At 41.4% G+C, this 26,763-nt stretch overlaps 1 protein-coding gene across 2 annotated transcripts in view; it reads right to left on the bottom strand.

Annotated features, from left to right (window-relative positions):
* The window catches only part of Rapgef5 (Rap guanine nucleotide exchange factor 5), a 230,735-nt gene that overhangs the window by 168,818 nt on the left and 35,154 nt on the right, over window positions 1–26,763 (bottom strand). For both annotated transcript variants that reach the window (XM_036205803.1, XM_036205804.1), the window contains exons 2-6: window positions 17,968–18,018; window positions 15,887–15,993; window positions 10,624–10,745; window positions 9,444–9,612; window positions 590–656 (exon numbers count right to left, since the gene is read on the bottom strand). In XM_036205803.1, the coding sequence (XP_036061696.1) occupies window positions 590–656; window positions 9,444–9,612; window positions 10,624–10,745; window positions 15,887–15,993; window positions 17,968–18,018 (516 nt within the window). The remainder of the gene's footprint in view (window positions 1–589; window positions 657–9,443; window positions 9,613–10,623; window positions 10,746–15,886; window positions 15,994–17,967; window positions 18,019–26,763) is intronic.

Genomic DNA, 26,763 nt, shown 5'->3' with positions numbered 1-26,763 from the left:
GATTCCAAAGCCCAGGAGCTAAGGGCACTGCATGAAGGCTGTGAACACCTTCCACCAGAAGTGTCTGTGATATGGCTGGAGGTTACAGTGGGGTTCAGTCAAGCCAATCTGCTAGTACCTCGCACTGGGCCTCTTACAGTAATAAGCAGCTATACCCAAACTGCCTCCCTCCTGCTGTGGGATGTCTTTCTGTACACTGTGAATCTGTGAATCTGTGTTGCTCTCATTGGTTGATAAATAAAGCTGTTTGGCCAATGGCAAGGCAGAATAAGGTCAGGCGGTACATTCAGACTGAAGATGGAGATAAAGAAGGGTGGAGTCTGAGGAGACTCCACCACTCAAGGAGCAACAGGCCAGCAGACCATAACACCATGGCCACATGGCAAAACATAGATTAATAGAAAAGGGTTAATTTAAGATAAAAGAGCTAGCTAGCAAGAAGCCTGAGCCATAGACCGAACAGTTTGTAATTAATATTAAGCCTCTGACTGGTTATTTGGGAACAGAAGGGCAGGAGAGATTCGTCAGTCCACACCCTCCTGTGATCTGGTCTCATTATTTCTCCCATAGGGTAGGCTAATTGTCTTACCGCAGATGTTAGACGAGCAAGAATTTCATCACTGCTTTCTTCTGAGTCTTCTACTTTCTGATGAGACCTTTGAAAAGACAAACAACAAATTACTCCTAGGACTGGTTGCTCAAACTTATCTACTAAATTATGGGAAATAAGGAGTGGGGAAATGACACTGTCTTTATGTCACGAGTAAAAGTATGTCAATAACATGGTGTTGACAGAGTCAAAGACGCACAATCCTTTACCAGCCAGTTGCTCTTTAGAATCAGTTATCCAGTACCTCTTCACAGTCACCAGCTGAATTTAGGGGACCAAGTCTGCTCCCCAGAGTCCATCACAGGATAACCATGACATACCTGATCTACATGAACAAAACTGGATATTGACATAAGGTAATTAAATACTGAATTCCCCCTGAATCTAAATGAAACTCTAAAGCTATGAAATGTCAATTTTCCACTACATTTGAGTTTCAGCCCAAGCAAATTCACTATGAAATAGCATATTTTAGGCCTAATCCCATGGTGGAAATTATAAAATAAAACAAAAAATACAGAAGAACTTTGCTTTTTCAGAAAAATCACAACCCAGGTGAAGAGAAAAAAAGTTATGCAAATATTAAGTAATTAATGAGACATAGTGGTACAAGATTATTTTGTTTAGGAAAAAAATCACCTTTATTATTTACACAAATGTGTTTCCACTTTTAAACAAAATCTTATGAATCACTTTTTTTTCCTGGTTTAGTCAAAAGCAAACAGTGAATTCACACCGAGTGGATAAAACTGTACCCTAGAACTGCTTGCACAAGCAGCCCCTTTCACACAGGCTGTGATGAGAGATTTATGGTAACTGATCTGTAGAGCCAAGTATCAGAAATGCAGTCCAGTGACTGACTCACACCTCAGTAGCTGAGGTGAGCCGGCTGAAGCATTCGCCTCAGGGCAGGAGGCCTTCTCCCAGCTCTCCACAGAACGAACGGCAACTGTGTAAGAGAGGATGATCTAGTTTGTCCGTTCTGGCTCTGGTGTCTTGGTTCAGGTAAATGTTATTAAACCTCTTTTCAGAAAGTCATGACCTTCAAACCTCAGGAAGGAATATAAGCCACTGTCTTTATAAGAGCAGGAAGATACAGCTTATAGAGCCCAGTGTGGCTGTCCCATGCCCTAACTGCCAGTGTGGCAGCTAAATGGCATAGCTGCTAAGTGAATAGCTTGCTTGCTAAAGATCTGCAGAGGAAACTTGTAGAATATTATTTTAAGGTGTGTTATTTTGTTTATGTTGTTCTTGTTTAACTCTGCAAAGCTGTGTTACTGTGCCTGTCTAAAACACCTAATGGTCTAATAAGGAACTGAACAGCCAATAGCAAGGCAGGAAAAAGGGCAGGCAGGGCTGGCAGGAGAGAGAATATATAGAAGGAAAAATCTGGAGGAAAAGTAGTAGCCAGCCACCCACCTACACAGCAAGCCACAGAGTAAGAAACATAGAAAGGTATTTAGGAACAGAAAAGAAAAACCCTGGAGCCAAAGGTAGATGTGATAATTAAGCTAAGAAAAGCTGGCAAGAAACAAGCCAAGCTAAGGCCAGGCATTCATAATTAAGAGTAAGCCTCCGTGTATGATTTATTTGGGAGCTGGGTGGCAGGCCCCCCATAAGAGTAAAAATGAACAGCAACAGAAACTAAATATTTTTACCTTTGCATGTCTTTTTAAAGTTACCTGCATAATTTCTTGTAAAGGAGGCTATGCTGAGAAGAGATGTAAAACTATACAACTCAAGCCACTGGACCGGGCTTCCATGATTTGACTCCGTGACTGAACAGACCCGACAGGAAATGAAGAACCAAGTGCACCACCGAGCACCGCACCAAACAAGGGCTTGTGTGGCTGCATCTGCCCATCTCTGCAGTAAAGCACTGACTGCATGTGCCCTTTCAGGCCTCTGATACTCCAAACTGACAGTTTCCTGATAAAAGACTACACTTCCCAGCTTCCCTTGCAGCCAGGCCAAGCAGTTGGAAAGGAGGAGGGACTAGGGTGTGGAACTCATTTCTGCCTCTATGAGAGGCCATGTCCCATCTTCTTCTGTAGGCATTTTGGCTCTCTGCACAAAGGAGTGGCAAAAGTTCCTCCTCACGATGAATAAACATAGTCTGTGTACGATCAGACAGCGCCTCTTTCTCTCTCCACCTTCTGTCTCTCTACAGCTTGCCTTAAATAATCTAACACAAACAACACCTGAAAGTTTAGTTAGCGGGCATGAGGTGGCTTGCACTAGCACAAAATCAGCTGTGAATCTGTCTTCCAAAGGCTGAGAGGAGCTGCAATTCCAAGGGAAGCTCATGTGTCTACGACTGGTGATGGTTATTTCATGAGCAGTCGCTGAGCTACGGCTGCCTTGGTGAAAAACAATTCCATCCCTGCTCAGAGGCAGAACTATCTTTCAGACTCCCAGCACAATCAGGCCTTGGCAGAAACATTTCTGAAGGTCATACACAAAAGTGTGATGCTCTCCCTGGAGTTGGCTGTGACCTGCAGCCTACTTTTAGTTCCTCGGTCACCATGATCTTTACAGATTCACACCTAGAACCCCCGGCCTTGCTGTGAGATGTCTTTCTGTATGCTGTGAATATGTGTGGCTCCCACTGGATAATAAAGAAAGCTGCATTGGCCTATGGCAGGGCAGGATGGAGCCAGGTGGGAAAATCCAAAAGAGATAATGAGGAAAGAAGGGTGGAGATGCCAGCCCACCACCAAATGAGCCACATGACAGCAGACTGGTAGTGACAACATATAGCTTAATAGAAATGGGTTGAGTTAAGTTATAATAACTAGCTAGCAAGAAGCCTGACCCATAGGCCATGCATCCACAGTAGATGGCAAAGTCTGTATTCCTTGTCCCTGAACCCTCTAACCATCAAACTGGATATATTACCATTTTACTCAATATGCCTACACTCTACGTGCCCACTAAAAAGAAAAAAAGGAAGAAAGAAAACCACAGAAAGTTTTGCTCTCTTCCCATAGTGTCCCCCACCAGGTGGCAACACCATGTCCCCAGTTAGACATCATCCTTGACCCTCCCCGTTTCCCACTTCTGCTTCCCCACGCACACTGAGGCACACTATAAATGCAGTACCCATCCTATAATGTCATGGTTCTTCCTGCAGGGCATTCTTCCCACTTCTCACCATGTTCATCTCAATTGCTGAAATCCCAGCCCTGATTCCAGAGTGGCCTTGAAAACATGTAAGTTAGAGCATGGCCCTAGTCTTCTTCCACAACCTAGAGTCAGGGAACTTCAACTGAGGAATTTTCATGGGTCAAACTGACCAGTGGCCATGTCTTTGAGACACTGTCCTGACAAATGGTTGATGCAGGATCACTGTGGGCTTCATTATCATGAGGCTGGATGAGTGAATAAGAAAGCTATCAAAGTGAGCTAGGAGTAAGCCAATAAGCAGTGTTCTTCTGTGATTTCTGTTCTGCTTGATTTCCTGCCCTGACTTCCCTCAGTGATGGGCTGTGACCTTGAAGTATAAGCCAAAACTTTTTCCTCCCCAAGTTAATTTTGGTCAGAGTGTTTTATCACAACAGAAAACTAACTAGATAATAGCCTTCCTCACACAGTGACTCCCAACCTCCAAATCATCTTTTGTTCAAAAATCATATAACTTAGAAAGACTGAATCTACTCAAGATTTGATCTCTGCACAGTCTGTAATAATTAGCATAACCGCTCAAATTAGATCCCTACAACTTGCTCTTCTTACAATGAAGTCTAGATACTTCAGTTAACATCTTCCCATCCCTACATAGAACACTGACATGCTAGAAAGAACTGCTCATTTAGCAAAGCAAATACCCATGGAAAAGAAAGTAAGATAGAAAAGTACGATTTTTTAAAATTTTATTTTAATATAGTGAGTCCAAGCTGGCTCCTTCAGCAGCTATTTTTCCATCACCAGCTGGCTGGGAATGCTGACAGAAGAAATCTTCTGAGCATCAAGAAACTGATTGTCACAGGCTTCCTTGGCCCAGGTACACAGTGATAAAACCAACCTAAAGCTGAATAAATTCAGGTGTCCATGGAACTCTTTTTCACATTTTATTTTGGGGATTTGAAGATAAATGCCTACAACTTAATTAAGCAGCTGTATTTCAAATGCTAATACAAGTAATCACAAATATATATATATATATATATATATATATATATATATATATATATATAATATATAATATAGATGTAGTCTGTTATTGATAAGGCTTATTCCAGGTGTGGGAACAGATTGCTTGTCTACAAACAATGGAAACTTGGGGGAACTCAGCCCTCCATGGCTATGGAGTAATGAGAAATGACCAAGATAGGACCTGTTTAATCTTATAACAATCTAAAGAGATAAATGGAAACTCTCTTCACCTATGATCCGAATGGAAACATGCCAAGTTCCATTATGAAAAAAAAAAATACTACTCAAAAAGTATTTGTTTACACAGACGGTATTTGCTTCCTGTCTAAATGTCCTGAGAATCTAACTAGGAAAAGTCAGAAGGACAAAGGGCAGATTTGGACAGGAATGAATGACAGGCCTGAACTTGGAAATTCCCAGGCCAGAGGTATGAAGCACATACTGCTCAGGAACTAGAATTCCTTTTGCTGCTTAAGTGTGCTGGACAAAAACTATGGCAGGGTAGGAAAGTGAGGGGGCAGGGAAGGGGTCTTAGCAGGTAGGCAATGCTGTTATCCAGATGCTGAGGCAGCACTGGGGCCTGGGATTTGGAAGCCACTTCTGTAGAGCTGATGCTAAATGCAAAGTGGAGACCATCAAAGAGAGGTAAGGGTTTTTAAACTATGTTTTACTATTATTCAGGTGTGGCCAACCTGAATAACCAGAGGCCAGGAGATCTGAAAAACAATGCTATTGGAATGGCAATCTGTTACTCACGGCTCCCAGGAGGAGGAGATATGTCACACCAAGGAGCTACAAGGAGAAGAAGCCCCAGGATCAGCAAGGCAGATGGGAGAGAAAACACAGACAAGAGCCTTTTTCTGTGTTTCCCACTGGAAGCAAGTGAGGCTGGGTTAAACAGGCTGAAGAAAGGCTAGTTTGAATGGTTTTACCTGGGAGACAGGGGCTGTCCCTGGTTGCCTGGTACCTGCAGTGCTCAGGGCAAGTGGAAAGCCCCAAGAGAAGACTAAGGTACAGACTTTGCATTGATTACTTAACATAGGAAAAGGACTTGCACAAATGAGCCCTTTACTATCCGAAGGTCTTTGGAAGAGAGTCTCCTCAGAAGTGTAGCAGTACCCACTGAGACGGCAGAGTCAACAGCTGAGGTCTCAGGAACAAGTGCAGAGTCTGCTTTCAAAAGAGCAGTGTCCTAGTGTGTCCTAGTGTCAAGGAGCTGACCATCCTGGAAGACCAGGGCTGAAAGTCAACATTTTGTTTGGGAACACAGTAGGCTTGCAGTCATCACAGGGAAGTGTTAAATGGAGAAAGCCTCTTCTCAGACAGGAAAGACTCCACTTCTCCTCTCTCAAAGTAGCAACGCCCCCTGCATCCCCACCCACCACACCCCACAGGGCATCTTGTGGAAGAGCAGGGGAAAAGAAGATATTGCATTTGAATAACTTTACTGTATTAGACCAAAATTAGGGACTCTCTGGCCACCCAAAAGGATGGATGTTATTGTAGATAACACACTAGGTCCCGTAGCAAAACACTATATTTTTCTTTACATACCCTGTGAATAGCCTGAGCTGAGCATTAATAATAATAGTAAGTCTTTTAATAGTATAAATATTACCTGTCTGTAACTGGAAGGCTATGGTTTTACATATTCAGGGTCAATGACAGACTGTTCAGAGCCCAACCTCTCCACCCTTGCCAGCTGAGAGGTACCATACTGCAGCTGAGCTGACCTTGGCTTCACAAAGCTTCAACTCTCAAGCTGGTTCTTATTAGAAACAAGCATCACATAAGTCCTAATGGAATGATGAGGCTGTCTTTCTTGACAATGTTATTTCCTCCATCTTCACTCACTTTCCTCTCCTCCCACCCAAAATAAAAAATGAGAGTCAGGAAGAAGTTCATTCCGAGTAACTTAATTTGGGTTTCTGTCTGAATGAGGCACTACAACTAGTGCCTTTCCCCAAGGCTATAACCTGTCAACCAACTCAATCCTTTCTAATTGTCTCTTTTAGGGGGGCATAAGAACTATGCCATAGAGAGCAAGATATGTGTTTCCTCAAACTAGGCAGCAAGCTTGCACAGTCCCATCTCTCTTTCCACTCTAGACGTCCTTTTTTAAAATATAAAATCCCTTTTATTTTATTTTTTCTTTTTAAAAATACATTTATACAGAACAGATTTGTGTTTATAGAGGGACATTAAGTGGTTTTCTGGCATCATTTTAAAGTCATTTAGAGAGGATGGGAAATTAGGGGGACCTAATGTGGAACTGCGTAGGTAGACCTTAATAGCTTTCAAATATCAAAAAGGTTATTAAAAGCACCACAGGGTGGGGGGTTTAGTTCGTAAATGGAAAACATAAGAATCAAAAGGACTCCTGAGGGCATTTCAGTTAGAAAGAATAAAAGTGAAACAACACAAGGCTAAGAATGACATAGAAAAATGAATTTTCCTTTTAAAATTGCCAACAACAAGAGCAGTGGTTTACCAAAAGCAAGCCCAAGACAGTCCAATGACATCAGGGAAACTTCACAGGCAAGGTAGGCCTTGGGCTCCCCCTTGAGGGTTGGGCAGAATTTAACAAGGAAAGAAAGTCAGAACAGAGCACAACACTAGCAGGAGAAGATAATCAGTGTGGGCTGCAGACTGCAACAACAGAGATTTCTAGGTCAAAGCCAGAGTTATGATGCAAATACATGCAGAAGCCAGGGGAGGTGTTGTGGCAATTCAGCTGGAAGAGGACAATGTCCTGGGCATCTTTTCTCTGACTGTCCTTTATTCCAAGTGGGATAGCTCAAAGTCTGGTCTTCAGAAAGCTAAGAACATTCTATGGTTGTGCAGAATTTTGCTCACATCTCTAATACAGGAAGGATATATCTTCTCTATCCTGAAGAGAATTGTGGTTTAGTAGCCTTATTCTTTTATGCTGGGTACTTATAATAAGAATAAGCAGGTCCTTAGCTCTCCAGTGACCATCTGTACCAGTTAGTGACTGTGACCAAATGCTCATGCTCACATCAAATGGACAAAACCTGCTGGTGAACATGGCATTCTACAGTTGGTTCTAATCCTGGGACCTGACTTTGCATCCATAGTAATCAATGTGACAAAAGATTATAATCAATCTGAAATTGATATCGGGACTTGAATTTTTAAAATAACTGTCACTTTTAGGAATTAGAGCAGTTTAGGATTTACACATCACAAGGCGATTTCACCAATTGGAATTCCAATTTGTTATCTGGGGAGGTGCTGGGGGGTGCAGTTAAACCATGACAACTTGGAATATTATTCACTATCCTCCTGCCCCACTTAAATCTGAATGTTCCCTGGGGATTTTTCACACCTCCATCATGTACACAAGACAGGAAATGGTAGAAGAAAGCTGTAAGAGAAGGGCAGTCCTTCATTCAGAGTTAAGGTCAGTCATCATGACTGTGTCTGATTAAAAAGCCTGTCACTTCTTCTTAGAGAACTCCTAGGAGTTTACTGATGTGTGCCTTGACCTCTCTTAGATATGTCTGACCTCTACGAAGAACACATCACAATAAAGGATATTCCACGCCATGTTAATGCAGTGACATTGGCATTTGTACTACTGTTTTAAGGTTCTCTGCCAACAGTGGTAGTGACAAACCCTTGATCACTTCACAGTTCAGTCTGACACTTGCATAACTTGTGCTTACAATTCTCAGAAGGGATGCTAGGATTATTCCCAAACTTTTGAGAACACATCTCAGCAGGTGCAGAAAGCCGAGGTGATAAAGGTAGACAGACGTAAAGTCAAACACTAAAACTATACCCCCTGTTTTATGTGACCTTGGACAGATTCCTTGAACTCTGTGACTCAGTTTCCTCACTTATAAATGGAAATTAACAGAATCCATTTTAAAGAATCTTTCTGAAATTTGTTTAGTGTAGTATCTGATATGAAGCATATTCCTGACACTCAACTTTTCTCTCTATCAGAAGTGTATTGCTAATGTAAGATTTCCCTTTGCTAAAAGTCTGAATTAACTACTCAGCAGTGTCACTGTTTAGCTAGCTAACAAAAGTAAGTTACATCTGTAATGACCACAGGAATGCATCTCCTGAAAGCTACATTCTCATCTGGGAAGTGAGGTCAGTACCACTCGCCTTACTGATATCAAAAGGCGAGAAGAGTCAACAATATGGGACAGTCTTCTGATCCTTGGAGAGTTCTACATCTGTGAGTGATTCAACTGGCATTTCAGTCTGCAACTCCTTTCTGAAATAAGCTTGTCACTATCACCAAAGATACACAAGGCATGTCATAATCCCCATATCACGACTCAAGGAAGCTGCTTCTAATTATTTTAACCATACAGTGATTCACTATCTTCATGTGATAATGATTCACATGCCTGAATTTTCCAAATGTTGCTTCTAGATTATTTTCAGAGATGTCTATTGAGTGAGTCCCTTCTTAGCGCAGTCATGACTTGGATGGTGGATAAGATATGAGTTATTATACCACTCAACTTCAGCCCAATCATATGTTTATTCCTAATTTAGATCATCTACTCATTTAGTAGTGAATTAGAAACATGATGCACAGCTGGTGGAGCAAGCATGCAGAGATCAGAACAGCAATGGAGCCATGTAGGAGCTAGGATGAATCTTCAACAGTCCGTACCCAGGAGCACCTACTCACAGGTCACAGACGCCAGTTCGAGCAGGAATGAGACGTACAAGCTGCAGCAGAAGCCTCACTCCATTTTGCCATTCTTCTTCTCTTTCAAATTCACAGTACAAGTAGCTACATTCATCCGAAGAAAATTGGTAGAAAACGTAATTATCTTGAAAGTACAGATGTTGGTCCACTGTTTGAGGCAAACAAATAAAAATGTTACATTTTAGCGTCATAAATCAAATAATAAAGTGAACAGTCCAATGACTAGGGAAAAACCAAGGTAAAATAACCTACATTTGAACTTCATTCATGCTTACACTCTCAATAAAGCGAAAGGACATATTGGTAGAGTTGTCTAACTCAAAATGCCAATACTGTCAATTCTGGGAAACCCTGTTTTAAAGGAACTGAAAGTTAGAGATGGTTTCAAAAGGCATTTACACAAAATGTGGCACCATCCAGAAGCCTGATACTAGCCAATGAGCTAATAACAGCCACTCCTCACAAATAGTTAACTGACTTTCCAAATAAGAGTATTAAGAGCTAGGTGTTACTAAGAAGATTACAAACATGTCTCCATCTGTGCCATTCTTTCACAATGACACCAGGAGTTGCCCTTAACATTAATCATCTACAGAAACGAGGGCTTCTCAGTACCAACTAGCAACTAAGAGACCGAAATAAAGAAAGAACAAATTGCTTGGGTTCTACCCTTCAATTCTCTGGGTTCAACTAAGAAAGGAGAGACTGCCATCTATTTTAGCTGCTACTTAAACCTCATTTTCCGTCCCATTTGAACAACTCATCGTCACAGTTCACATATCTAAATGTTTGTGATTACTTAAAATGGCACACACACACACATGCTGATTACATACAGCATGATTAAACCTTTCACTTGAAGCAACAAAATACATCACTGACAAAAGAAGTTTATGAGCAGAGTTGACAAGAGAGAGGAAGGCAATGCCTTCTACAGGCTTAAGTCTACAATCAACAATTACCTAACTATTTTCACAGAAGAGTAGCAAAAATAAATGAATCAAAAATGACCTGTCATTTTTACCTAGAAAATAAGAAATGTAAACATTTACCTTCAGGAACAATTTCCATCCAGATTATAACATTCTCTGGAAGAGCAAGTATGTTTTGGTCTAGCAGTTTAACAAAGCGGTGATTGTGTCTTCAATGGAACACTAACCTGATGACATAATTCCCATATCCAGAAGGAGCTGCCAGACCCCAATGGCCATAGATCTACACTGGACAAAAGGACAGTGTTCTAGAAGCCAGTCAACCAACTCTGACCCCACGCAGCTTCTCCTGGACAAAAACAAAGCCATAGCAATGAGAAATTTTGAAAATAAAAAAATTAATACTTGATTCCACTCCTTTTATGAGCTCTTGTTTTAAAATAAGCAAGCAAAGAAAAAACAAAAAGACATTGTATCTTACTCAACTTCCAGTGAATGCTTATGTATTACTTCCTTGGGATTAAGAATAAAATTTGCTTACCCATTTTAAGCTACCTGACATAAAGTAATTATGTATCTTTCTATATGAATATCTATTCCCACTACTCTGTTACTAGAATATGATTTTTATATACTGAGACAATCTGTGTACCCAGAAATTAGAAGAGTTCACGGCACATACTAAGTTCTTGAAACATACTTGTTTGAACAAATGAAGAAATATAATTAAGCAGCTCTTTTTGTAAAAGTAATATTTCTTTCTCAATATTGGACTTCAAATTGGTGATGATGAATTTTCACTCATGCATTTATAGATTTTTGCCTGCTCCTTCAGTAACAAAATAGTTCCATGAAGGTTCAACAAAACTGGACCATAGATTGCAGTATAGAGTTTTGTTCACTTTCCTTTAAAGATTGAACCCCTAAACTTATTTCAAAGAACAATAAACTTGACTGTTAATCATTTTAATATAACCAAAGCAACCTCATTAAACAGCATAGATCACAAACTCTGAAGCCAGATGTGCGTGCTAGATCCCACTAACCACACACAGTCATCTCTGTAATCAGATCTGGAACACACACCAAATCCCACGGACTATTACAAACAGTATCATCAAGCTAGCTTTTCCGTTTGTGTGGGCCTCAGAAAAAGACAGAAGAAAACTTTCTGAAATACAGGTTTTCATTTGCAGAGGTGTCTGAATTTTTCTTTTGCTCATGCAAAAAGACCGTTAGAGTGTTGCAAGAAAAGAAGAAAGAAGACAGAGGAGGAGAAGGAGGGAGTCGGGAATGTGTTATATACCCTGTTGACCCTTATTCTACAGACACTACTAAGGGGTGAGAAGGTAGTGTGGTCTTGTATTTCTAAACTACAGAAATGTGTTTGTGACTAGCTCTTGTGACTGACACAGATAAGACTTGCCATGAAGTACTGCACTTCTGCTGAGCTACTGGATTGAATAATCCAGCTTTTGTTAAAGCATTTTGACTTTTGGTAAAGTGTCACTACTTGAAAGATACTCTAAGGCAATGAAGCCAATTCCAGACATGTTCAGTGGCAGGCTACCATTAAAACGATAGAAAGATAAGCATTTGGACATATGGATTCTTTTAAATGAGAACACAGGTGGCATGAAAACAAGCAATTAGACCAAATGGTCAATATTAAACCTAATTCTACAGGACAACTTTCACGATAAGGGATGGAGATGTTAATTAACTCATTTCTCAGTGCTTCTTTCAATTAGCCAGCACCTTTGGCTTTTGAAAGCACTTTTGGCCATGGGTTAAATACTGGGTCATCATTTTTATTTCACATTTTCAAAACACTGAGGCTAATCAGCCTTCTCTGAGTGTCTGCTTGGAACACAGAAGCCTGCAATACAACATTTGCTCAACAAAGCAAACCTCTACATTGTACCAGGTAGCTAAGTGGTAGCTGTGCCTATCTGAGCACAGGTGGCCATGAAGAGGTTTTCTAGTACAGGCCTTTTCAACAACATTGCTCAGAAGTTTCAGGCAGGAAGGTCAAAGGTGTTGTCCACTGTGGATTCTGATACATCAAAGTCACACGGAAACTGAGATACCCACTCCTATCAGACCCCTTAGGTGTTGCTGGTGACCACAAAGCCCAGGTCCCCTGGCTGCCCTTCCTCATTAAGAAGGGTTCACCCTGTTTGTGGCACAGGCTTGGGACAATATGCTAAAACACAGAATTGCCACGACAACCTTAATGAAAAACTGGGTACCACTTCCCCACAAACTACTGTTTTAATTCCATGTAGTCCCTTTCTGCCCCTCCCTAAATCTCATCACTATGTTTTAAACTGTTCCTATCATCCATCTGACCAGGAAAAACATTAGGGACAAAGAGAAACTCTGTCCTTAATATCTTTAAAGCAAATAAAATGAGATAAGCTGTTATGCATTTAATTCCTAATCCCCCAACTTGTTGACCAGGTCTACAACAATCCAGTTAAAACCTAAATCTACAGAGCAGAGGAGAGCAGGAAAGATGAAAGCTGAGATTATGGGAGCAGAGTGATCTAAATACTGCCAGCAGCTCTTAGCTGTGGTATATTTCCAGTTTTGTACTTTATCCAGAAGCTGTGAGGGTACAAACAGATCTAACCAGAGCCATGATGCCAGGTAGCAGAACTGCCATATGGAGGTGAGGGGCTACAGACCCATGTGATCCTGTGTATAGCTGAATTTCACCCGTCTCTGGAGTGGAAAATTTGTTTTATCTTGATCCCTTCCTCTCTTCCCACTATGGTTTACAACCAATCTGTGGTAACACCGACACTAAACTTTAAAACATAGAGTGGTGGTATTTAGTGATTCATCTACATAAAAAGAAATAAGGTTGCAGCAATTAACATGCTTTTTCTATAGTTAAATATTGAATAGGAACCTTCCAAAGCTTTCACCATGGATTCTCATATGGCATATGGGAACACATTACCTCAGCTGACCACCAGACAAATTGAAATGATCCATCCTAGGCAGCCATATTAGCATTATCTTTAATCCTAGAACATTAATCAGTCCTTAGACTATAACAGAAAAGTAGCTCTTTTCCCATCACAACAAAATACATACTTCTGCCCCGCTGTGCTCCTATAAAACCCTAAATATGTTCTAAATCGGATGGTTAATTTTTCCATGGACCTGATTAGGGTACATCTCCATTTCAATCAATGCCTATGGAGACCACAAACAAAACAAAACAAAAAACCTTAAGAAGATAGACTTCAGCATAACCTTCTGTGATTGACATGAATTCTTTGAGCTTGCTTACAACTAGACATGAGGATTTACATAAACAATGTTAGTTTTAAAAAGTCAGACGTGACTATACTTGATGTCATTTACTTTTGTTTTTAATTTTAATTTGTGTGTATGGCTGGATTCGGAGGTTTGAATGAGAAATGTCCCTTGTAGGCTCATGTATTTGAATCCTTGGTGCAGGGAGGGCACTGTTTGGAAAGTGAAAGAAACTCTAGGTGAAGCCTTGCTGCAGGAAAACCTTGATGAGAGCAGGCTTTGAGAGTTGACAGTCCAGCCTCTCTGCTTCATGCTTGTGGTTGAAGATGTGATCTCTCAGCTTCCTGCCTCATCCACCTGGGGCTACCCACCCCTACCCCCTTTGCCATGGTGCTACAATAAGCCATCATGGACTCTTTCTTCTTTCAGCTCACTGTTGCACTACTGAACTTACAGCAGCTGTGTTTATGTGTTTAAGTTCTTCACAAGACTGGGCTTCTCAGCACCTTGTCATAGAAAGGGGAGGACTAATGGGCCCACCCCTTCCTGGGGATTTACAGTTGCTAAAAGTTGCTGAGGAAAGGAGTCATTTCCTTCAGTGTTGCGAGGTAATGTGCCCACACTCCTGGAAACAAACTCCCACTACACCCATGTAAACAATTCTAATGGAAGTCTCTGCCCCCCCCCCCATCACCCCCACTTCCAAAAGCAACCTGACAGCAGAAGGCAGGCCAGTGGGAGACAGGAAGAGACCAACAAGAGTGCGAGTTGGGACACAACAGCTGCAGGGGTGGAGGTGACTATGAGTGACGTTCATTGTGTACAGGTATTAATCCCATTAGGCATAATTGATACAATTGATATATGCCAATAAAACATTAAGACTTTTTTTTTTTTTTTTTTTTCAGAAACTGGTTACTGTTAAGAGGCATGAGAGAACTTACTTTCTTTCTTTTTTTTTTTTTTTTTGGTTTTTTTGAGACAGGGTTTCCCTGTATAGCTTTGCGCCTTTTTCCTGGAGCTCACTTGGTAGCCCAGGCTGGCCTCAAACTCACAGAGATCTGCCTAGCTCTGCCTCCCGAGTGCTGGGATTAAAGGCATGCGCCGCCGCTACCACCACCACCACCTGGTGAGAACTTTCTAAAATGTAAACATCCTCTGTATCTTAATAATGGGTACAAGGATTAATGATTGCATAGGTATATAGTAAATAAAAATGTATTAAGCCATGCACTTAAGATCTGTGCTTTTTTTTAAAAAAAAAATAAATAAATTATACCTCAAACAAGAGTCTTCTTACTCCAAATATCTGGGATTCACTATTCCCAGGATCCAGGCCATGGTGAAATGTTTCCAATGGAAACACTTGTTTCCTGCGGCCGATGAAAACAACAGGGATGATGAAATGATTGTTTATAAGTTAAGCTTCTATGACTTAAAGGAACATCCTTTATTGTGAGAACACATTCTCCTTCTTGTGATATCTAACGACTGTCCCTGTTCTGTTATGTCAATGTCATCTTTGTAAGAAAAGTGACAATAAATGGTAGTTTTTTCTCGGTTTTATTTTTATAATTTTCTTTTGGTATTATTCTGTGCTATTCCGTCTTCATGTAGTAAAATAAAAAGGTTATAGTATATTCTTTTGTTTTAATATTCCACAAGAATGAAACACGTGTTCCAAACTCTCCAACTGACCTCACTGGAGGTCCAGCCATTTATTAAGACTGGCCTGCCCTGCTGTTTACACCACTGCCCTTATTCACCGGCCCAGGGAGACAGATCGCCTCTTCCCACTCCATGCTGCAGTGTGGGATGTAGCTCATTCTCACCTGGAGGATTTGAACAGCTTTCTCTCTCTCTCTCTCTCTCTCTCTCTCTCTCTCTCTCTCTCTCTCTCTCTCTCTCTCTCTCAGCCTTTCCAGAGACTTGACAATGTCTCCAATGTGGAGGGGCCTATGTTTCTTGAAGTACCCAGTGTAGCATGAATTCACATCTCAGGAGAATCAAAGACAACCCTTATAGTTAGTAATTTTACATCCTTTCAGACCCAGAAAACTAAACATGACCGTTAGGATCCACAGCAGACAGAACACATCTGTCCCTCCAACTGCTAATACTGAGACAGCCTGACACTCTACACTCAAGGTTACAATTAGGCTGGTTGGATTTTCTTCCCTCAAGGAGAACTTTTGACAAGGTGTTAAGAAATTGTGTTACCTGTAAAACCCCTTGAGGTTCACTCTGTCCTTTACCAGGTCAGCTGCTTGAACGATAATAATATTCCTTAATGCTCTTCCTGCACAAGAAGAATTCTCTCCATAAATCTAAGCAGAAAAGACAAACAATCATTGTAAATGTGGAACAATAATGTGACAGTCTGTGAGCTCCCAATAGCATGCTATATATATAAAGGATCATGACTAATTCCCTAAGCTTCAGACACATTTTAGCCTATGAAACTACAGGCCTATAATTACCTTATTTTATTTTAGCTGCTGGTCCACTTATGCTATTAAACTATAATAACTATTTTCCAAATGTAAAGGACTTTACTTAACTATAATCATAAGCAATGTTCTCTTAAAACACGAAGTTTTCAATGTAAGATATCCACATTTTGAAAATAGTGTTTCAGTCACTGCAATGAACTAGAGTCATTTGATCTGTGTAGATTAATCTACTGACTTGGCCATATTGATGAGTCATGCATGTAAAAGCCCTTGGAAGGTAAGTCCCCACTTAGTGTATAACCTAAAGCAGGATGCAATGCCCAGCAGCTACTTTTCCCCGAAGCGTCACTCAACTGCAGAGTTCACAGCTAATTCCAAATGTTCTGATTTCATCTGCAGTACTTCACAATTCTATCTTTCAGAAAGGGATTTCACTTAACTTCTTTCCTTAATCTTCTCATTCCTCCATCTGAGTCTCTGGTCCCTGGAGAGGGGGGAGGTGCCTCTTGGAGGGCTCTGGGCCCTATTTTTAAAACTACCTCCTTTTATCCAACTGCACTTTCTTCTACACAAGGCTGTTTCACAAGCCAAGGAAGCAAAATGTAATTAGCTAACTTCACAAGGTTAATGATCCTGAAAAATCATTGCACACTGCTTTATGCTTACAGCTTTCCATTTGTTTCCTCTTTTCATATTGTGAAATTTATTGACCTATAGATTTATTTTTATGTGTATGAGCATTTTCCCCTGCATGTATTTATGTTTGTATGTGTGCTGCACATGTGTGGGCCTGATACTTCTGAAAGTCAGAAGAACTGGAGTTATAGGTGGTTGTGAGCCACCATGTGGATCCTGGGAATCGAACCTATGTTTTTTGGAAGAACAGTCAGTGCTCTTACTTGCTGAGCCATCTCTCCAGCCCTATTTGCTTTTTGGAGAACTCCTTTTTTCTGGCTGTGCTGGGTTTGAACTCACGGCCTTGTGAAGCAAGGCAAGTGTGCTATAAGTGCACTATACCTCAGGGCCTCTTAGTAACTATTTCTTTACCTATAAATACTTTATATTATCTCTTAAAGCAAATAAACTGATCATGTATTGGTTATGATGTACTAAAAAATAAGCATTCATACTTAATTCTCCCAATATCATCACTTGAATGCAATATGAAGAGAAAAGAAGAGGGCCAGAAATCATTCCCTGTTGGCATGTTTTTAAAAGTCAAATCTTGAACAAGCTATATGACAGAAAGTTACTGAGGCAGAGGCATGAGCCAGCTGATGCTTAACTAGTCCTGACATCTACAAGGCTCAATCAGTCATTCATGGAGTATTTAATGAATAGCTGACAAGCACATGTTCTGTTCCAGGTGCACAACACAATACAGAGCAAGGCAGAAAAGGTCTTTGCCTTCTGTCTCCTGTTCCAAATAATGGGAGACACATTAAACACATATAAACATACCCCGTCTCGTCATCAGTGAACAATGCCCTTAGAGGTAACTACACAGACAACTCCTCTTACTAAAGTTCTGTGTTCAGTGTATACTGTTTGTAAACTCTGGTGTTTCCATTAATACAAAACTGAAGGACACATATTTACTCTATCACATTGATAGCTTATTGCAAACATGTGGGAAATAGTTATTTCTTATGTCACGAGTATCATGAGCCATGACAATGATCATGGAATCTCAACATCTTCATTGGTCTCCCCCGGTGGGGAAGATGGTGTGATGAGTGCATTATCCCTGCAAAACTCCAGGAGGTCAGACAGCTATAACACAAAGTTCTCCACGAGCATCTATGAACCATTACAAAAATACAAAAGGAAAGAGAAACAGTTTCATACCTGGGAAGGAGTATGTTCAAGGTATGGATTGGAAATTCTTCTTGACAGAGTCTATTTTAAAAGAAAAAAAAAGGAGGGAAATTAGACTCAAACATACTCTGAACTAAAAAAAAGCAAAGCACATGCAAGTGTCAGGTCTAGGAAGCATCCACACGAAAAGATTAGTTTAATAAACCTCATGCCACAGGTCACACAGGATTAGACTCCATGTGCTCTCCTCAGAGCACCTGGTCACTGTCACACCAATCAGGCTCCTGCCTCAGAGAGCACAAACCGCAGCAGTAAGGCAGAAAGCTGTGTCTTCAGCCTCCTCGATTCTCTCCAGATGAGACTGGGATTCCGTGTCTCCTGCACCACTCCCATTCAGCCCTCTCACTTCCCCTCTCAAGGGACCTTCCTGCCCTTCGGTTCCACCCCCTCTCCAAAACTGTCCTTCAAACTTCAGTAGACAAATCCCCCAAATCACGTCCTCCCTCTGAAGGTGAGTAACTGGGGTCAACTCAATCAACCCTCACCCCGAGTCTGCCTCTTACACACTTCGTGTGTTATCTCTCTTCAGCCCCACAAGGATTTTCTCACTAAGACATATAATTCATAATACAATGATACATACACGAAACTGACAAAAATAAAGAAAAGAATCTGGAAGATCTAAGTGTTGGGGCTCTAGAGAGATCACTCCATAAAGTCCTTGCCTTGTAAGCATGTGGCCTGCATTTGATTCCCATAACCCATGTTTAAAGAAAAAAATGGGCATGGTGGCATACAGTTGTAATCCCAGAACCAGGAAGGTGAAGACAGGTGGATCCTTGAGACTCACTGGCCAGTTGACTTAGTCTACTTGGCAAGCTACAGGCCAGTGAGAGACCATGTCTCAAATATCAAGGTGGTTAACACCTGGGAATGACATCAAAAGCTGTCTTCTAACCTCCACATACATGCATACATGTTTGCACATGGGCACACAAACGTATACCCACCCACAAAGATATATACACACATATATCAGAGCAACTGCCACTCACACCCCTACCTACCCATACTATTTTCTGTTCAAATCCATTGTCTTCCATGATGGACTCACGGGACCTCAGAGTCCAAGTCTGCACTCCTCCCACCCAACTGCTAACCAAGCCTGACTCTGCTTAGCTTCTAAGACCAGATGAGATCCTGTGTGTTCAGAGAGATACAGTCATTGACTGGACAGTTATCTCCTGTGTGAAGCTCCACCGATGGGAATGGGGGTTGACACTCTTTGGATATCTTTGTTCTGGGGCCATTCATACTGCAGAACTTGCTTGCCTCACACTGTGATACATAAGGGATCTGTGCTTTGAATTCATGGCACCTAGCATACAATGTTACATAAAGATGTTTGGTTTTCCATTCATTTATTTAGCTCTTTATATATCACATAACCACTAAGTATTTGCTGAATGGTTTGAACTGTAGGAACTAATTTTCTCTCACCTAACAATCTAGGAAACAGCACCATCACCCACAGATGCTTCAGCACAATGGAGAATGATTATTATGTCCCACTGCAGTTCAAGAAGAACAGAGAAACTAACATTTACTGAGCTCCCAACTGGTGTTTAAAAGCTCTTTACACCTGGGCTCTGACATTTGACTCTTTAGAGAGCCTAGTTTTCAGCCTGCCACCTCCATGCCTTAGAATAACGTGCTGTGTTTAGCAAACACTCCTTGCTAGTCATCACTTTGTGGATGTGAACCTTCTACCAAATTTTGACCTAAAAAGAAAATGCCTGTTCTGACTCTTTCCTACTGTAGACAGCTCCCACATGAATTATCCTTGGATTAAACAAATAAAAGTATTGACTCTTATCCAGAAATGCTAATAAATACTCTGCTAAAGATTTGCAACTTGCTAAGAAAAAGAAAGTTTTGATACCTGCCACTCTGGCCTTGACTATGCACACTCTCAGTGAGCCCTCCCCAGACCTCCTATCATTTGAGTCTATCTACATAGTACCTTCAATTATTGAATTGGGTAATTTAAAACTTACATATACACCAGGTTTTTCCTAGGATGATGAGTTGTCATGCCAAGTTATGTTTTTTAACCTGAACAAGGAGAATTTTTAAAAAGTCATTGTGGCAGACCAAAGCTGACAATCTACATGCAGTCATCAAATTGTTTCAATCAGTTCAAAAAACAAATTCTTCACATGAGCTAATCCAAGAAAAAGCCTTCCTTAAGTAAAAAGCAATTTCTGAAAAACTGGGCAGGAATATTTTCACAAAGGAAACAAACCACTTGCCTTTCTCCACTGCCATCCTAAACCAGGCAGCCTTCAGGGATGCAGTCACATAATCAAGCTAAACAGAATCACCCTCCCTCATGGCCCCTTTCTAAAGACAGGTAAGGGGAGCAGGTAATGTGATGGGACTCCTCAATGCTGAAAAGATAAGGGTGTTGGATAAGCTGCTAGTCCCTGGGGAATGGCAAGAGACATAATAAGACTTGTCTTTCACAGAACACAATCCTACTGTCAGAACCTCCTGTGATGCTGTGCTTAGCTAGGCCCAGGGGAACTATGTTTCATTAACACCTGGATAGCAGTCCACGGAGCTCTTTGTGGATCTCCTGAAGTACTGACCTGTTAAGCTTAAAATAACTTTCCTAACTGCTCTTGTAGAGACTACTTCCTGTTAGGGTTCAGTGCTGACCAGAAGTAGCAAGTTACAAAAACAAGGTAAAAAGAACATGAGGATTATTTCCTCATCACCTCATGTTTAAGGGATCCAGGAGAGACCTGCTTCTTCATTGTATGTGAAGACCACCATACGGTTAAGTCCTTGAAGACTGGTCTCCAGCATCTACAAGAACACTCTTGAAAACGATGCCCTCCATTTTAACATTCTGTCCCTAAACTATGACTTAGCTGTTACTATCTCAACTTTTAATGCCCTGGTATCACTTCTTCACTCAGCATCCACACATCTCTTGACATGTGTGGTAGCTTCCTTCTGTTCAATTCATATTAATGAGGGACTTACTATGTTCTTTGTGAGACACTGTGAAAGCTTCCAGAAATAAACCCAAGAACAAGAAACCTTCCCTAACTTATACAATTCCTTTACCAGAAGACACTGTTCATCCTGAAATTTGCCAGAAAAACCAGTTCCACCATTTTGGATGAATTTAAGCAAGCTTTTAATAAAAATATTAAATACTGACCAAAATGGAATTTGGTCAGGACCATCACCTGGAAACCTTCCAGGTAAGTGGCCTAGAGACATGTGTTGGTGGGACTTATATGGACAAGACCCATAGGCCAGCATACTTTCCCGAGAGGCTTTGTTGTTAGTTTCCAAGAACTCCAACTCCCAGAATCCCAGGAAGTTGCCTGGTCTTTGGGCAGGTGGGGCTTACAGGTTAACTTTGGGTCTAACAACATAAGCTATAAACTTAAATCCTTGAGTTCTCTTTCTTGGTCCTGGTTTTCCCATAATCCATAATTGCTCTATAATCTCAGGTGGCTACTCTATCGATGGTACCAAATGTCTTTCTGTGGTTGGTTTGGATGTGGACTGTTGACAGGTCAACCTCAAACTCAAAACTCTTCCGCTTTGGCCTCCCAAGTGTTGGGATTACAGGAGTGTACCACCCAAGTGTCCTCTCTTTAAAAGGCTTTTTAACCATTATTATCTCATGAATACAATGAACAGAAAAGGTTATGGTTCCTTTTCCTGCTTGTTCCCAACTGCCAGGAATTACTATTAATGCACTGATGCATTCCAGACAGACTAACAACATGAATAAAAATGGACTTTAATTAAAAATGTTTTCTTCCTTTTATTTATTTTATGTATATGAGCCCTCTGTCTGCATGTAACACCAGAAGAAGGCATCAGATCCCACAATAGATGGTTGTGAGCCACCATGTGGTTGCTAGGAATTGAACTCAGAACTTCTGGAAGAGCAACTAGTGCAGTGCTCTTAACCTCTGAGTGGTCTCTCTAGCCCCCTCCTTTTTATGTTAATGAATCATAGAAACTCAGAGAAATTAAATATTTTAAACATGGATTAGAGACCTGCAGTCCTTTACTGTATACTATCAGACATCAAGAAGAGTGATGTCATAACTCAAAAAGACTACTGATTGGTAGCCATACATTACTGTCTATTAGATGGGTATCCACTAAAATTGAACTACAATTGTCCAAGAGCCAAGCCTGGACGTCATGTAGGTATATATGTGCATTGTATATGTTACTATTAGTGTACACCTGGAGGTCTCTATGGGAAGTCTTACTAAACTAGAGACATGGGGCTCATGTTTCATCAGCTCTTACAGGAGATGTCTCAACACTACCGTCAGATCCCATCTAGGTTGCCAAGGAAAGAGATTTCCTAAGGAGAAAAACTGAATCACTTCAACCACCACGGAAGTACAACCTGCCCTGTCTTTACAATGAACCCTCAAGAACATACAGATTGACTGAAGACACAGCCATTCACTGTCTCATTCTCCATTTGGAGTGACCAAGCAGACTATGAAGGTGGAATCATAGAATAAACATACTTGAACATGACCAATGTAGGCATCTGGAAAGCTTCACAATTAACTAGTGTACACATATAAGAAACTGTAGACTAAAACCATAAGGACCGTCACTTTCTGGCAACTTCTAAGACTGTGGGTCCTTCTTCTGGCCAAGGACTGAATCCCACTGCTCATAGGTTTTAGAATTGCCTAGTCACAGAAAGTTCAGTGCAATGAAAACAGGTGACAGGTGCAAGCTGATATGGTGGGCCAGGACTAACTGTCCCTTCCATGGGTTCTAGCTACAGCTAGAGCCCACACTATCTTGTGGGGTTCCTAGGCACATGCCCATAACAACAGCCAGTTACTCCCACAAAGGCCACTTGTAATAAAATCTTCTGAACAGTGCCACCACACCTAAATCAATGAGGTTCTCAAAATTCAATTTTTCCTTTGACCTGTCATGTGCTAAGAAAGGAGGAGGGCTAATGAGGTGGCTCCATGGGTAAAGTCCTTGCCATATAAAGATTGAAGTAAAGAACTGATTCACAGTTGTTGTACACATACACACACACACACACACACACACACACACACACACACACACAATTTAAAAAGGAAACTGAACGAGCTGGGACTGGCTCAACTGGTAAGGTGCTTGCTACACAAACATGAGGATCTGAGTTGCACTATAACACCCAAGTAAACAAACTGGACATGGTGATCCTGCCTGTAATCCCAGCACTTGGAAAGCAGAGACAAGCAAATTCTGGGGGCTGGCTGATGAGCTAGCCTAGCCTAATCAGAGGGCTCCCTCTCTCAATTAGAGACCTTGTCTCATAGAAGGCTAATGGTTCCTGAAGACTGATACCCAAAGCTTATCTCTGGCCTCCAGGTGTGCATTAATAACAACATGCACCATGCATATGTGTAACTGCATGAACATACACACACCAAAGAAAGTAGAACAGAAAGTAACAGACTCTTCATATTGGCAACTGCATCCCCTCGTTCCTGTTTGTGCAGTTCAGAGGCACAGGTGTCAGAGAAATGAAGTACTTTACTATAGGCCCCAGAGAAAAAAAGTGAGAGCCACAGCAGAGACCAAAGTCAACAACATGCCACATGTCACTAAACAATAGTAAGCAAGTTTCTGCTACATGCCAATATTTTACATACATCAAATAACAATCTCCAAAATGCTCTGAGGTAAGTATAGGTGACAAACCTAGACTAAAAAGAAGTTAAAGAATCTCCCCACATTTGCAACCCAAGTATGCCTTTAGTTGTTACTCCGTGTATACACATTTTAACATAGAATACCATCACTTAAGTAATGTGACAAATGTCTATGCTGAGTGACTTTTCCAAAGATATAGACAAAGCTCTACCTACCTCAGACAGGGCACACAAGGCACAACAAAGGAATGGTTCCACCTAAGTCCATCTTTTGGGTTGCTTATAGTAGTGTGAGCAGCTTACTCACAACTACACACCTGAGTCTCCTCTCAGTACAACACTAACTGCTTATACCTCTTCAGGGAATGCAGCAAGAAGTCAACTAAGGAGCTGGGAGATGTAGAGAGGTAGAAGATTTTCCTAGTATGCAGGTCCTGGGTTCACTTTCCAGTGCTGGGGAAGAGGGCTTACAAATAATACCTGCTAGATGCAGCAGGTCTCAAGCCAGGATGGCACAGAAGTCCTTGGGGAAATACCATGGCTCCATGCCACGCATACTGAATTAGAATCTCAAGGAGTGGGGTCTGTGTTGCCCCCTATGTCCCAGTTAGTTCTAATGTATGGCCAGGTTTGAATAAAACTGTAAGAAATAAATGACTTGATGCTAAGAAGACAGCCCAATGATTCAGAGCATTTGCTGCTCTTCCAGAGAATTCTGGCTCAGTGCCCAGCATTAGAGGTTCACAAACACCTGCAACTCCAGAAACCTCTGCAATCACATGTATGCATTTCCACACACATAATTTAAAATAAAGACATAAAATAAATAAGTGACTTCAGGACTATCTGAAACCTTTCCTCAAACATCACCTGTCACACGTCACACACCCTGAGGAAGGCAGGGGGCAAGCCACTTGCCAATAGCACTAAGACTGAACATGACTTCACAATAGTGAGTTAATGGAAGCATCTGCACACAGAGTATGTGCTTTCTGTAAACCTCACACTGGACATAGCCAAAGGCAGTCTCCCCACATCTGCAGAGAGCACAGAGCCCACATACCTTCGGGAAGCTATACCCTCTTAATGCCATAAACATCGTTTTGACCTCCCATTACCAAAGGACTCCATTCAAGTACAAACATGTTTCCCTACTTAAATGCTAAAGCTGAAAATTGAAGTGGGCTCTGGTAAGAATCACAAGTCATTCATAATCTTGCCTACTTGAGACAATCAGGGAAAACTACACTAGACGCAACAGAAACAAAACCCAAAGCTTCAGCAACTTGAATTTATTCAGGCTTTGAGAAAATGTCTTTATTTTGGGCCGTGTTTACAAACAACAGAATAGCTTTTCCCACCAGAGTATGCATCCCTCGTTAATGTGATCAAAGAAAACCAAAATTTAGAGATCAACTAACAAAAAGTTATGGGGAAATGGTTAAATTAGCAAGCTTACCCCATTTCTCTCTGAATTACTCATTTTTACTATTATAAGCCCATGAGTCATACCTGGACACCCAGGTAGACCCTTCCTATAGCAGCCAGAATGAAACAGCTCACTGAACAGCTCAAATGCAGAACACTTGGAACAGCAAAATAAATCATGGAAGTGCTGAATTATAACACATACAGGAGTCCAATAAATAATTCAATAAGCAAGTGGGTGTGAGTAGAAAGGACACACCTTCCTCACAGAACAATTCCAATTACTAAATGTAATCAAAAGAGGAAAACAGAAACTAACTCTGAGGCGAACACCACAGTGACAGAGGTTGCTGACGATAACTATGAGTAGATGCTAAAATGGGTGGAAACAGTGAAATAAGACACAGAGTCCTTGCCATTGTGTCCACCTATTTCCACGCAAGAAATAAGCTCACAGGAAAACAGTGAAAAAAAAATCACAAGTCACATGATAAAAATAATCACATATCAGGTGACAAGATGACATCATCCTTCCCCTGATGCATGGACTGAGAAAACCATGTTTTGCGGTATTTCTACCAAAATGCATATCTGAATTTCATGAAAGGATACTAGATAACTTCAAATGGAAAGGTGTTCTTTAAAATATTTGGTCTGTACTCTGCTAAAATTAAAGTTTATGAAAAGTCAAAAGAAATAAACAAACATTGGAGAAGACTGAATGAAACTGCTCAAGCTAGCCTTAAACTCCTCTTCCTTGTCAGCCTTCCAAGTGCTGGGATTACAGTTGTGCAAACCCATATTCAACATGACCTAAGTTATTTCAAAATAAAAGTTAACAGTCTCCTCCTGCCCCACAAACACAGACTCAAAAAAAAAAAAAAACCCATTCAAATGTTTCCAAATGCATCATTTATTAAGTTGCACTTCCCTCAACATGACCTGCTTAGTGATCATACCCAAGCAGATTCAGTCCTCATACCTACCTGAGCAGATCCACTGCCTAGTCCTCACACCTGAGCAGATCTACTGCCTAGTCCTCACACCCGAGCAGATCCACTGCCTAGTCCACACACCCGAGCAGATTCACTGCCTAGTCCTCACACCTACCTGACCAGATCCACTGCCTACTCCTCACACCTACCTGAGCAGACCCACTGCCTAGTCCTCATACCCAAGCCGATCCACCGCCTAGTCCTCACACCTACTTGACCAGATCCACTGCCTAGTCCTCACACTGAAGCACATCCACTTCCTAGTCTTCACATCTACCTGAGCAGACTCACTGCCTAGTCCTCACACCTGAGCAGATACACTGCTTAGTCCTCACACCCGAGCAGATCTACTGCCTAGTCCTCACACCCGAGCAGATCCACTGCCTAGTCCTCACACCTACCTGAGCAGACCCACTGCCTAGTCCTCACACTCAAGCAGATCCACTGCCCAGTCCTCACACCTACCTGAACAGATCCACTGCCTAGTCCTCATACCCGAGCCGATCCATTGCCTAGTGCTCACACTCAAGCACATCCACTGCCTAGTCCTCACACCTACCTGAGCAGATCCACTGCCTAGTCCTCACACTTACCTGAGAAGACCCACTGCCTAGTCCTCACACCTACCTGAGCAGACCCACTGCCTAGTCCTTACACTCAAGCAGATCCACCGTCTTTCCTGT

The sequence above is a fragment of the Onychomys torridus genome, chromosome 14 (assembly GCF_903995425.1).
Source record: "Onychomys torridus chromosome 14, mOncTor1.1, whole genome shotgun sequence".
Classification (NCBI taxonomy): Eukaryota; Metazoa; Chordata; class Mammalia; order Rodentia; family Cricetidae; genus Onychomys; species Onychomys torridus.
This window is presented reverse-complemented; position numbering and strand designations above follow the sequence as displayed.